This window comes from Lepisma saccharinum, chromosome 9 (assembly GCF_977018435.1).
Source record: "Lepisma saccharinum chromosome 9, izLepSacc3.1, whole genome shotgun sequence".
NCBI classification, from domain to species: Eukaryota; Metazoa; Arthropoda; class Insecta; order Zygentoma; family Lepismatidae; genus Lepisma; species Lepisma saccharinum.
Genome location: NC_139237.1, coordinates 69,186,374 through 69,199,265, shown reverse-complemented (window position 1 = coordinate 69,199,265; position 12,892 = coordinate 69,186,374). Strand labels below are relative to the sequence as shown.

The window sequence follows — 12,892 nt, the reverse complement described above, 5'->3', positions numbered from 1 at the left end:
CTTTTAATTTTAAATACTGGTATCTTTTCGTCCGACGGCCGATCTTTGGAGGCTTGGGTAGATGATCACTCACACATATAAAAAATTAACAGTAGTATACTATACCATCTCGACGTTCTAGACGTTTCAGCGACGTTTACCGTAGTCCTCTAAACGGCGGCGGGACGTCGATCCGCGGTCCTCTTTGCAACACTAACACTTCCCCACATTACTTCTTTGTAGCGGCACTTCGCAATCTTCTTTGACACACTTTCCTTCTACGCTTCTACATCCGGCGACCATAGACGAGGGAAAACAGCCTCTCTGTCATCTTGTCGGCCTCGTAATGGAGCGATTAATTGATTCGCATCGTCTCTCTCTCTACTCGGGGGACGGCGAAAAAATGGGCGAAGTTCCTTACCGGGGGTACTCGTGGATTCTCGCTGCTAATCTCACGCGGGACGTCGGCGTCGTCTCAAGACGCAGTAGGTGTCGCTTCATTATCTCAATCTTCTCTTCTAGACGGTAGATCTAAGTGTGGGCTGGTGTCGCTTCATCTTCCAATTTCTCTCTCTCTCTCTCTCCGTAGAATTCTCGTCGGGCGTCGGTGTCGGCGTCGAAGTACTCTAGGATGCTGATTCGGCTTCGGCTTTCGGCGGTATCATTTCCTGGCTTCTAATCGGGCTGTGGGCGTCATTTGTGGTGATGTGTCGTTTGTGGCTTTTGTAGCGTTTGTGGCGGCGTTTTAGTGGCGTGACGTCGCGACGCTGAGCGATGATCTGCTGCGTTGTCGGCTTCATGCAGGCTAGGAAGACCCCAGGCCCTCCTTCTCTCGTGATTAGCCCGCCATAGTGGTATTAATGTTCCTCGTCACAAAACGAATAACGCGAATCCAGTGCACAGGTCACCAATTAACACTGCGTATTCGTACAACTAGTCACTGTCACTCACTCACGCAGGATAAAATACACGGCGCGGTAGAAAAAGACAAAGTCCCGAATCTTTACTCCGACTGTCGCAGAGGTGTTGTCGGTTCGAAAACTGGCGCTAGACTGTTCTTGTTTGTTCGTTCTGCCACTATATAAAGACAGCTTGAAACTTCGAATACAACGGACTGACTTTTAGGCGCGGGAATCTGAAGTTACGACGTTGGTGGTCAAGCGTCCATTTTTTGCCTGGTCCAGCTTCTTCAAGCACACGTGTTGCGTTAAAAATGGGGTGAAAAGAATAGTTCTACCCTCATCCGGTACGTAACATGTTCCTTCCAGTAATTGGCCTCCCAAGTTGACTTTTCCGTCGCCAAATGCACAAAAGTCGCTCAAAAACAGTGAAGGATTTATCACAGCACACTGTCGGTCCCGAGCTCCTACGACCGAAAGGGGGAAAAGTTGACAAAGGCAGAAAAACACAAAAGGTTCAGGAACGTGGCGTTTTTCTACCGAAGCTTCAAGCGGATACGAAGTTACAGAAAAATATAAAATAACGAAAACCTAGGATAAAAAAAGTAGGTGACAAAAACTGATTGTCATAAGCTCTTTCACTTTCTAATGGCAAAATTGGCCTTTATGGGTTGATAATATGTGAACATTTCTAGCACAGATAATATTCACAAGTAAAATATACGTCGACGTTGCCTGGTTCCTCCCAGCGTAGAGATGTCAATCCATTAAATTAGGCACACACAGGAGATGTAGTATGTAGATTTTCAGCGAAAAATGTTTCAAAGGCAACAGATCCCGTTGCAGCAGCACTTGCAGAGACGATTTCACACAGGTAAAACAGCGCCAGCAAAAATGCAGGGGAAGCCAGGCCGGCTCGGTAGCTCAGTGCTAGAGCAATGGCACGGATTGCCAGAGACCCGGGTTCGAGTCCTGGCCGAGCCTGCATTTTTCGCTGAAAATCTACATAGTACATCTCCTGTGTGTGCCTAATTTAATGGATTAAAATATACATGTTATGAACACCAGAATACACTTATTTATTGAGTCATTCACATATCCCCAAGTATATGTACTTATTGAATTTGATTGGGTGGGCAATCGGGTGGGCACAGGAATTTTTACGTGGACGCTTGTCCACCCGTGCCCACCCCTGTCGCCGTCCCTGGTGCGAGGCAAAAATGGCGAAACGTGGGGGCAACTGCCCCCCTCGAACCCCTAATTGCTGCCACTGAGTATGAATACTACACACGTACATTTATTCCAAGAACGGGGACATCGAATTCGTTATTTGAGTGCCAAATCATGTTATCGCTCCGGGCGTAATAAGGCTACTTATACTGTAAAACCTTTTCGAGCAGGCCTCATCTTCAGGAAAATATCAACTCGGGGCAAACCCTGGCACCTATCGACCTGTTGGGTGACATAAGGCAAGGGCTTATAAACCTTTTCCTGCTCCCCCAAAAATAGGCAATAGTCAGGCTGGATAGTTCGATGAACTAACCGATCTCTAACTACGCACTGGTGGCAATCTGGCCACAGTGAAAGATCTGTCTTTCGTACCCGTTCGGAAGTGAGGTAAACACGTCAACGATTGGTGAAACTTGTTGCTAGGCAATACTGAAAAAAAATGTTGCTTCTTACGAAGAAGTCATTACAATGTAGAAAAAATTATGTTTTACACTCTTTATACACAGGAATTCGCGAAATAACTAGAATCATTTTACGCAATTGTAGTGTTTCCCCCCACGATGCTCGGTCGACACCGGAAATTTTGTAGCTTTCAGCTTAGATCGAATCGAGACCCACTCGCACCTGAGTACTAACCATTTGGCGCTATTTTTTTTTTTTACTCAGTTAACTGCCTCTTTTCATGGCCATCAGGGAAGGGTTCAAAATCTATAAGTAAAATACACAAGTATTGGGTAGTGTTAGGTTGTCAAGTTTTTTAGTGTTAGGTTGTCAGTCTCGCCACTAAGGCCTGATAAAAGTGTTTTCGTTGACTTAGCAATCAAACAGTCGTTTTGGATTCGCAAGCATCTGCTGTTTACACGCACGAGGGGAATGGAAAATTACGGGAAATTACTAACAACAGGGAATATATTGGGAACAGGCACCCGTATCGCATGAGAACTTTCGTAGGATGATCCAATCATTATTCCCTCCCCCAGCATCAACGAATCCTGTCTACTTCGTGCATATCGTGCCGGAGGGAAGGGGGGTGAATTATAAACGCAATTTGCTAGTCAACTATGTACTCTTGTCCATTGTTTTGAAAAAGCAGTTGAAAAACGCCGAAGATGGATTGAAGGTCTGGACGTATGTCAGTCGCAGTTGTTACGTAACAAAAGAAACCTTGGCTGTTGAGGGAGTAACAGGATTACGCTAATTTGATTTCCTTGGTTCGTTTGTACCCGGGCTTCACGCTTACCTGTTTCTCTGTCAGGCAATTGTCAGTTTTCCCTCTCTCGCTAGTCACGTGACTACACGCGATACTTCAACATACGTTGGGGTTCTTGCTGAAGTGAAATCTACAACGTCAAGTTTCAAGTTTGTACTTTCTTCAGTTAAGCTTACGAGGGTTGTTGATCTGTATGGTAACAATTACTCTGTCAGGATATTTCCACATTGTGTTCCAGATTCAGTTACAATGCAATGGAATGCATCCTTTCTGATCAACTTTACATGTTGATTACAGGCACTACAAAGCGTTTTCACCAACCATGAAAAAATCAATATTATGAAACAAAAGTCGTGAACCATACTAAAACCTTGAGGAAAATAATATTCCCTGTAGGAAAGAAAATATGAAGGTACGGCAGGGGTAGTTACGGTATATACAAACCAACACTAGTGCCACCTGTAGACTGAAAAATTAAAGTGGCTTGCGGCGAAAGTATTCAAGGTTTATTGTTGCTGATTACGTATCGTATATTTTTTGTCTGTACTCTGAAAGTGTCATAACAACAAAAGAACAACTTCCGTGGCAAAGTTAACGAAATATTGGCATGTCACGAATCTCGGACACTTGTGGATCGGCACAGACTGTCGTTCCTACAAGAGTTTTAGTTATCTCATCACAGATGGCGTGCAGCACGAACGTCAGTCCGTTGCGCAGGCGGCCTTGCAATGAGGATATCTCGTTCATGTCTATCGCCTGTGCAAAGCGGAATCATTATTATGCAGACTCACGAAGACACGAACACTTATTAAGTGTGGAAGATATAAGTTTAGACCAACAAAATGCGAAAAACACATGAATCTAATAATGAGAAAGGTTAACTTTACTGAACAGAGTTAGAAATGCGAATTTGATATTTATTTTTTCTGCTTTATCGCGTAGTGTACTTAGTACAACTATTACCGCATACAGGGAATCAATAATACAAATACAATAATATCGCATCTTCCAAATGACGCACGTGCTTTAAATTAAGCAGTATACTAACACTAAGCATTGCATTTTAAGAAGTAATGTTATTAAGCAATGTCGAGAATATCGTTCATGTCTTGTAATGCAGCTACAGTATAAAACTTAAAAATTCGCCTCAGTAAAACAATAAACACGCATTTCAGTAGCACACTATTGCGAACGAAGCGAGCAAGAAAATTTTTACATCCATTTCTTTCCAGGCTTTCAACAATTAAAAATTAATGGGGTGTCAATACTTTCTTAGCATCCCACGTTATTTACTCTTTTCCAGCTTCTCTTTTCGCACGTTCGACGCCGAAAACGTATGGATACCATATCGCTAAATATAGTCCCCAAAATATAATATTCAAACTCTCCCCCACCCAGAAATCTCTTGACAATCTAATATCTAACACTATCAACAGCTTCATATCTCCCCATACCAAGTTTAGACTTACTGTTGATATTGAGATGTGGATATTGCCTCCTCCAAAACAAGACAGTCCCCGGATCAGAATTCCTGCAACAGTCTAAGACAATAGTAATATACAATAATTAGATACCCCCCAATTTAATGCTCAATCTCACTTAACTAAAATACCCGTCATAATCTAACACTGATATTCAAGAGTTTGATATTGTTCCCCCTCCCACCGTTTAATTCTCAATCCCCCACCAGAATCCACGTGTCCGTTGAGACCTAATATGTAAGAATTGGATTTGGCACCTCCTTACGCGATAATAAGTTTTACCCGTTAAAATTCCCTTGGAAGTCTACAAATTGCTATTCACATAGCAGCAATGGTAATTGATAACTAATTCAACTTATGTCCAATGCTATTCTGTTCACGTAAAATTTCCATCACAAGACCTCCCCCCTAAAGTTGGGTGGACGCAGTGTGTGTGTTCACAAAGCCGCCTGTGGACACTCCTGCCCCTAAATACTTCCTATGCTTCATCTAATTGATTACATAAGATGCACCTAAGGTGTAAACGTTTTTACATATTAGCCTTTCTGTGCATAATGTGGACTTAAAACACCAACTCAATCTATCAATCAATCAATAAAATATTGTTTCATATTTTGTTTATTAAAATACCTTCCCTATTATAATACTAGCTGATTACTCGGCGTTGCCCGGGCATTTATTTATCCCAATTTTGTATTAGACAGGAAACTAATGAATTCTAAATATAATGTAAAATGTAACTTAATTTTAAATGTGATCGTGAATGTCACCAATTAGCTTAGCGACTCCGAAAACTATGAATTCGACACTAATCTAGGTCATTTGTGGCATTTTATCCACCCCCTCTCACCCCCCCCCCATGCCGATAGGTGATGAACTTGGAGTTGAACCGCATTGGGAGTGTCACGAAAACTATGGATTCCATTCGCAACACAGCCTGAATGTTAGACAACCCGAGAAACACTATCGTTGTGCGGATTGCATAGAGTCACGGATGTCTGTTTGTGCGGAATTTAATATCGGTGGTTCTCGATAATTTTTTCATGTTGCCCCTTCCCACCCCACCCCTAGGGATGCCAGGGGTGTCTTACCCCAAAATGTTATTTCCAGGCTGCAAATAATACGTGTACCAAGTTTGGTTGAAATTGGTCTAGGCGTTCGAGAGTTATTTATTTATTTATTTCCCTTCAACAGAGACAAGTCTCCAATTACAGAAAGGTAATATCAAAATATTACATTTTCATTTACAACTTGTATGTACACACGTACACATTCACCCTCCTTCCTCCTTTACACACACACATATTCACAAACATAGACAGTTAATACATAATATATATATATGCCGGAACAAACAAACATACACACACACACACACACACACACACACACACACACACACACACACATGCATCCATTTAGATATATAAGATACCTCTTTTATGACAGTTATGAATGCCTGTCATTATAATAATAAATAATTATCATCTGTATTCTACATTGAATTTCTTGTAGAAGTTAAATGATTTTATCCATATACTTAATGGAATTGAAACATCCAAAGTTAATGGAAATATGGTCACTTGACGGACTACAGCACTGCCTATAACAAGTGCTACATGTACACTCACCTGCAATAAAAATGGGACACCTATATCCTGAAATACTCTCTTCCTTGCAAAGCGTTATGTGTGTTGCCTAACTCTACAGCGCTGGTAGAAGTTGCCATTGAAAATTTTCCATTAGAATCCACTTATCGACGATGGGGCCAATAGTTAGGGGTACTCTCCCCCTCCCTAATTTTCAGGTTTCTGAATTTATAAGTGAAGGATATTTTTGTTAACCTCCTTGGACCTGAGATGTAAAGTATTGAAGTGTATTTTCTATGATTGCACAAATGTAAGTTATTTAGCAAAATAGTCCTGGATGATATTTTTATGAGATGGAAAATTACGCCCATGATGCACATTGTCAAATGTTGGTGGATTATCGCTAAACCTTGTGTTTATATGTGGCCAAAGTAGCTTGGCACCAGTATATGATCGCTCACACTTATTTACATTGTGTTTAGGGTGAGAAATCATTGAAGACTGGTGGACGGAAGGAACATCTTTAGCTACCACGCACGCGCACACACACACACAAGTAAATTGATAATTAAAAATGAATTATTATTATTATTAAATATAAAGAAATTAATTGTTACTTTTATATATAGTATATCGGATATTTATAAAGTAACAAAGTAATTCCTTTACTGACTGATTCAAGATGTCAATGAATTACAAAATAGCTGAAATAATTTCAGTATGTGTAAGTGGTTTTTTTTTAGTTTTTGCTTTCTATTAATAAAAATCAATTAGGTTTCATAGTTATATTTGTCTTGCATCCTTGTTTCACTTTTTTGTGCGTATATTGCTATTGGTGTACTACATCTGTTAATATCGAGAGAGAGAGAGAGAGAGAGATAGAGAGAGGAGAGAGAGAGCATGCAACACTCATGCTTAGTAAAGTACATTTGAAGTCAAACTATAATTGCTTTTCTCTTGTTGCTGTAAGAAAAATCTCCTCCCGGATAATCTTTGGTGATGGAGGGATTTCTGAGGCCAAGATTGTTTGTGGGGGAAAATCCCCCTGTCTCCCTTAGGATTTCGCACCCTCATTGTGTTGTTGGTTCTGCAGTTCTCTGCCGTGTACGCTAGTGTCAAAGTTCTGCCGAAACCGGATCCAGTGTGGCCATATCCTTACCATCGTAACCAGAACGCATTGCGTTGATACCGGAGGACTCCTCTACTTCACTGGCACTTTTCTTTCGATTATTGACAATGGCATACTATTATATTTGCAGCCAGCTGTACGCCTGTACCACGTAACTGCATCAGGTAACAGTAAATTCCCGATTTCTTTCTTCTAGGATCTCTGGGAACGTCTGTTCTGGAACCCGAACTGTACATGGTCGGCGCATCCGGAGGGGTCTACGCTTTGCTCATCTCACAACTCGCCAATATTCTGTTGGTAAGTTTATAGCATTACAGATTCCTGTGCATCAGGAAGTCTCATTTCTGTACCTCGTATGTGTTCCTTTAAGTAAGTACAAATTCCAGTGTTCCAGTAAGTACAAATTCTATACATCGAGTTCCATAACGAATTTGTGGTTGGAAGGGGTGACCCTTTCTCAGATCAAGACATAGCCAGGTAATCCTCTATGGGACTTCTCTTGTGTACTGATCATATGTGCTTGTGAATGTCCCTTCATCTACTTCATCATACCACCATTCATCTTCATCTTCGTAATTAGCCAAAACTGGCAGAAAGTAAAATAAATCAAATCAACCAATAAACGTTTTTATCCAAAAAACAAATATTTAATCAAAATGTATCATTCTTCTAACAAGGAAATACAATCAAGCACAGGCTATATTTACCGAATTACGCATAAATAATATAATGGCAAAATTTAATAATCTCTGGAATGGCTAGAAGGTTCCAAGGTAAATAATCTAAGGCGAGGAGATACAGTTACGCACCATGTGTGCATTTATTTTAATATCATCGGAATGGGCAATGCTACTGAAGAAAAACGTTGGGGTACAGGAGAGTATGAATTTCTCCACATGTGGCAGGTCGAAGCGTTTTTCAAAGTTGATTATTAAGCTAGATACGACCTGTAAAAAATATGGCGAATAAGAATTTTCGGAATCCCATGTATTCCTTATGGGGAATCAACTTCAAGTTACGGCTAATCAAATGGGAGTTTCGACTTGTCTGCTGGGCAGTCACTTCTTCAAACTGCCCTCTTCCCGTTGATATCATTTTCTATTCCATCGGAAGTTTGATATTCCCAAGATAACAAATAAAAAAATACTCCCATGTGCCCAATGCATTTCTCCTTGCCTCCTGGCAGTGTTGCCAAACCTGGTGCGCATAAAGGAGCTAAATTTCACCTTAAGTGGAGTTAAAACTGACATTCAAGGAGATAGATTTACGAAGTGCTTCCTAGAGTAATGTTAGTTGTCAATGGGGTGGGGCGCTGCTATTACCGTTAACTCTAAATTGATGACAATTTATTCTTAGTTTTCACCATCTGGATCCGGCGGCATGATCCATCTCATGGTCGTATGAAATCGAACATAAAGGATTCCCTGATAACAATATTATGTCAATTTCACGTAAACACGGCGCTATAAAAAAAGTAGCTGGGGATATAAGAGGGGCTGGGGCTACGCAGCCAATATAACAATATCACGTGACGTGCAAAATGTATAATCATGGCAAAAGTTTGTATATGTGGGTCGGAACCAGTGATGGTATCATAGTGGGGCACGGGGGCGGGCGACCCAGTTCACAAGCAAACGAGTGCACGAAAGAGCAAGATCTGGCTCCAAGAGAGCTAAGTTGGCAACACTGACTCGGAGGAAAAACGTCATCAACGACTTGCAAGAAATTTACTAGTAACACTAACAAAAATTGTTTTGGAAAGGAGATAATAGATATATAGTAATATATATTAATGTGTGGATGATTTTATGATTTGAGTATGAAAATTTAAGTCTACTTTATGCACAGGCTAATCGGATATCGAACTCGGGATATCTTGAATATAAGGCGACAACGTTACTACATCGGGATGACGTAATTCAAGTGAGGACGAATTGTAAAGTTAAGCGATCAGTCTGAGTCCATTTAATGACGTCATTGAGCACAATTTCATTGCAACTATTTTCTTCGTGAGGGCAGACTAAGGGAATCTAATGACCACTTGATCCTGGATGCAAATTGAAGTGGTTATTCCTCATTTGCGAAATTGGGGAATAGGTTCCGAGGAACAGAAAAGGGGGTGGAGAGGGAAAAGGCAACCTTCATGCGGGGAGTGGAAGGGTGACGGGCGAATGGGATCATATTGCAGATGATAATTGTGGCGCTGATAAGGTAAGAGGGTCGTTTATGAATTTAACATGGTACGTTAACAGTCTTGTGCTTGGGGTGCATAATAAATGATGCTCTTCAACCCTATGCTGAACCATGGAGATGGGCTTTGTGAAATGCTTTCACATGGAAAATATGCTATTGGTGAGACTCCCGACGATATATATTATATATACGAGGGGTGCTCAGAAAGTAATGCCCTACAATATTTCTCTCTGAAACTATATGTTCAAAATGTATGAAAATTACTCAAAGTATAATTTCATGTTTCCTTTTTCTACATAATCTCCATCAATGTCTACGGCCTCTTATGAGTTCATCCCTTGTACCAGCTCGTGTCGCCACGGCCAATCATGCAGCTTCATTTTTCCACGTTCTGCACCTAGTAGCCAGTCCCCGTGGCGGAGTGGTTAGCACATCGCGCTGCGACGCCAGGATCCAGGATTCGAATTCCAGCTTGGGCATGGATGTTCATGAGTGTCCATTCATCATATCATCACTCATCCCCATCTTCGCAAATTAGCCAAACGTGGCACAAAAAGCGAAGTAAAATAAAGCAAACATCTCAGCATCCAACATCCAACGGTGTTCATATCGACCGCAGCACTTCCATACACAGCACAGAACCGTTTGTGTTTCCCATGCCACGAAGAATTCATTTACATATCATTGTTTGTAACGTGTGTCACTCATAGACGTCATTTTCACGGAGCACTACTGCGGCACTCTGTAGGACAACGATGTAATTACACACATGTGGGCATTATACTTCAATGTTTTACTACCCTTCTATTTGCACAGCAAAAATGTGGGGCATTACTTTCTGAGCAACCCCCGTGTGTGTGCATGTATATATATAGACACACACACACACACACACAGTAAAAGCGTGCAAAAGGAAACAGGAAAGTGATGATGGACCACTGACCAATCGGAGATAGGAAACCTAAGGTTGGAGAAGCCGCTATACCGAGATACGGAGCACAGCCTCATTTCAATGTGGATATCCTAATCATGTGGAAGCTATGATATCTTTTCTGCTCGCTGGAGAGGAGTTTTAAGTTTATTTTGTTTTAAGTTAAGCATCACTTTACCAGAGTTTTGCTTTAAAACATTTAAAACCAATCTGTTAAGTAATCACAAAATATAGTTTTTTCTTGTTTTTTTTGTACATAATATTGGTGCAAAATCAATGAAAAACTCAAATTTTGCATAACTTTCAGCAAGGGTGCCCGCAGGATTTTTACTAAGGGGGGCAGGGTCATAGAAACTTTTATTATTATTATTATTATTATTAGTAATAATAATAATGTTTTTGTTATTATTATTATTATTATTATTATTATCATCATCATCATTACTACCACTACTATTACTACTTCTATTTTTATGTTTTTTTTAAAAATTACATACATTTGTAATTTCCATATTCTGTCTATCTACATACAATTTGCATAACTGTATACTTAACATTAATTCATGTAGGACAAAAAGCTGTTTTTGAAATCAGTGTAAAATAGACTGTAAACCTACTTCAAATAAATAGTAGTAATAATAATAATATTAATAATAATAGTTGCTGTAACTTGTGGCCTATAAGTCACATAAAACAATATTTTTGGTTATAACATATCCGGGAACTTTTCTAACGGTGGAAGCGGCCCCGGCGCCCACCCAGCGTCGAATAACATGGGTACCTGGGGGAAACCCTGGGGGGTAAAGGCGGTCAGGGGCGTGATGCTGATCACATCATTCCCACTCACGACCGGATCAAGAAAGTGTGGGGCGTTACCCCCACACCACCTATACGCCTTCATGGCGTGGTGCTATGCACAGGGGAACACTTTACCTTTACCTTTTATAAAATATCGCTGCAATTTCACAATTTGAATTACATTAACTCCTCCCAGAAATCTCATGGGGCGGGGCTCTTGACTTACAGGATAATTCGATAATTCGTTCGAAACGCCGGGAAAGTATCGGCAGGTATCGGTAAATAAAATTCAAGCGATGCTTTCAGATACCGATACTATCGGCCCAGTCCTACTATTAATATAGGGTCATTTGGCAGTATTGAAAAATCGAAAACAGCTGACAATAGCACAACGAATCGGATGTTTGTTGTTCTGATGGCACGAGAGAAAGCTTATGATTTCAGATTTACCCAAAATCGTGGTCCTTCCCCCTTGCACACTCCGAGCATTGCGCTGGTCGGTCGTCTCTTCCCTGTAGCCACAGACTGCTCTCTACCCCCCATCCGTGGCAGCGAATATATTACCCAGCTCATGAGCGGCGAGCGCTCCCTGGGGGTTGGCTGCGAAATTTATTTCCTTTGTCTCGACTCTGCGCTAAAAACGAACCCACAAAAAAAAAAGAATAAAGTCTGCAGCAGTGTTTGGGGTTCAAGGTTATTTGGAGAGTAGAACTGATGATGTTAGCATTTTCCTTGAACGGCTCAAACTTGCTTGTTTTGTGTGAAGAGTTTTTGCTTCTTGATAAATGTCCAATTATAACTAATGGCCAGTGGCGTAGATAACACCCCCGCGAGCTTCGGGGGCGCAGTAAGAATGATAAATTAAGCAAGTTTTCCTTTCCGTGTTAAAATATATTTTCAAACAAACACATTATATTTTTCCCCCTATAATGTTAAGCACTAGAAAAGTAGAAAGTGGATTACCAGAAATCCTTCATCAGCTGAATAGTTCAAATCATCAAAGGGTAGACGAAGAAAATGGCTGGCAACGCTGACTTTTACCACTCCCCGCTTCTACTTACAATTTCTACCAAACGAAAAAATAAAGTAAAAAATATATTTGACAAACTGACAAGAAGAAGTTAGCTTTCTCGACTCATTGGATTGTTTTAAAGTAAAGATTTTCTGCCGTACTTTAGCTATTCTAGTAAATCAAGTAAATAATAGATTTCAGAGTATTAAACAAATCAAAGAAAGCTTCACCCTTTTAAGCCCATCGCTCTAACGGAACACGCCGACAGACAGACAATGGAATCCGATACTAGTTTCTGGGAGCTATATGAAAATGTATGTATCTTTCACCGTAGCCACAGAAGTTGTTTTCGGAATGTAGTGCCAACTGAAATTAAAAGAGGAAACATGTGGAACATCAGCGAAGTTTCAGAATTCCTGTTGATAGAAAACAAAATTCTGG

General features: G+C 40.6%; 1 protein-coding gene across 1 annotated transcript in view; it reads left to right on the top strand.

The window, feature by feature from the left end:
• The window catches only part of LOC145992118 (protein rhomboid-like), a 95,198-nt gene that overhangs the window by 68,786 nt on the left and 13,520 nt on the right, over positions 1–12,892 (top strand). Inside the window, exon 3 of the mRNA XM_083128365.1 lies at positions 7,714–7,814. Within this exon, the coding sequence (XP_082984491.1) occupies positions 7,714–7,814 (101 nt within the window). The remainder of the gene's footprint in view (positions 1–7,713; positions 7,815–12,892) is intronic.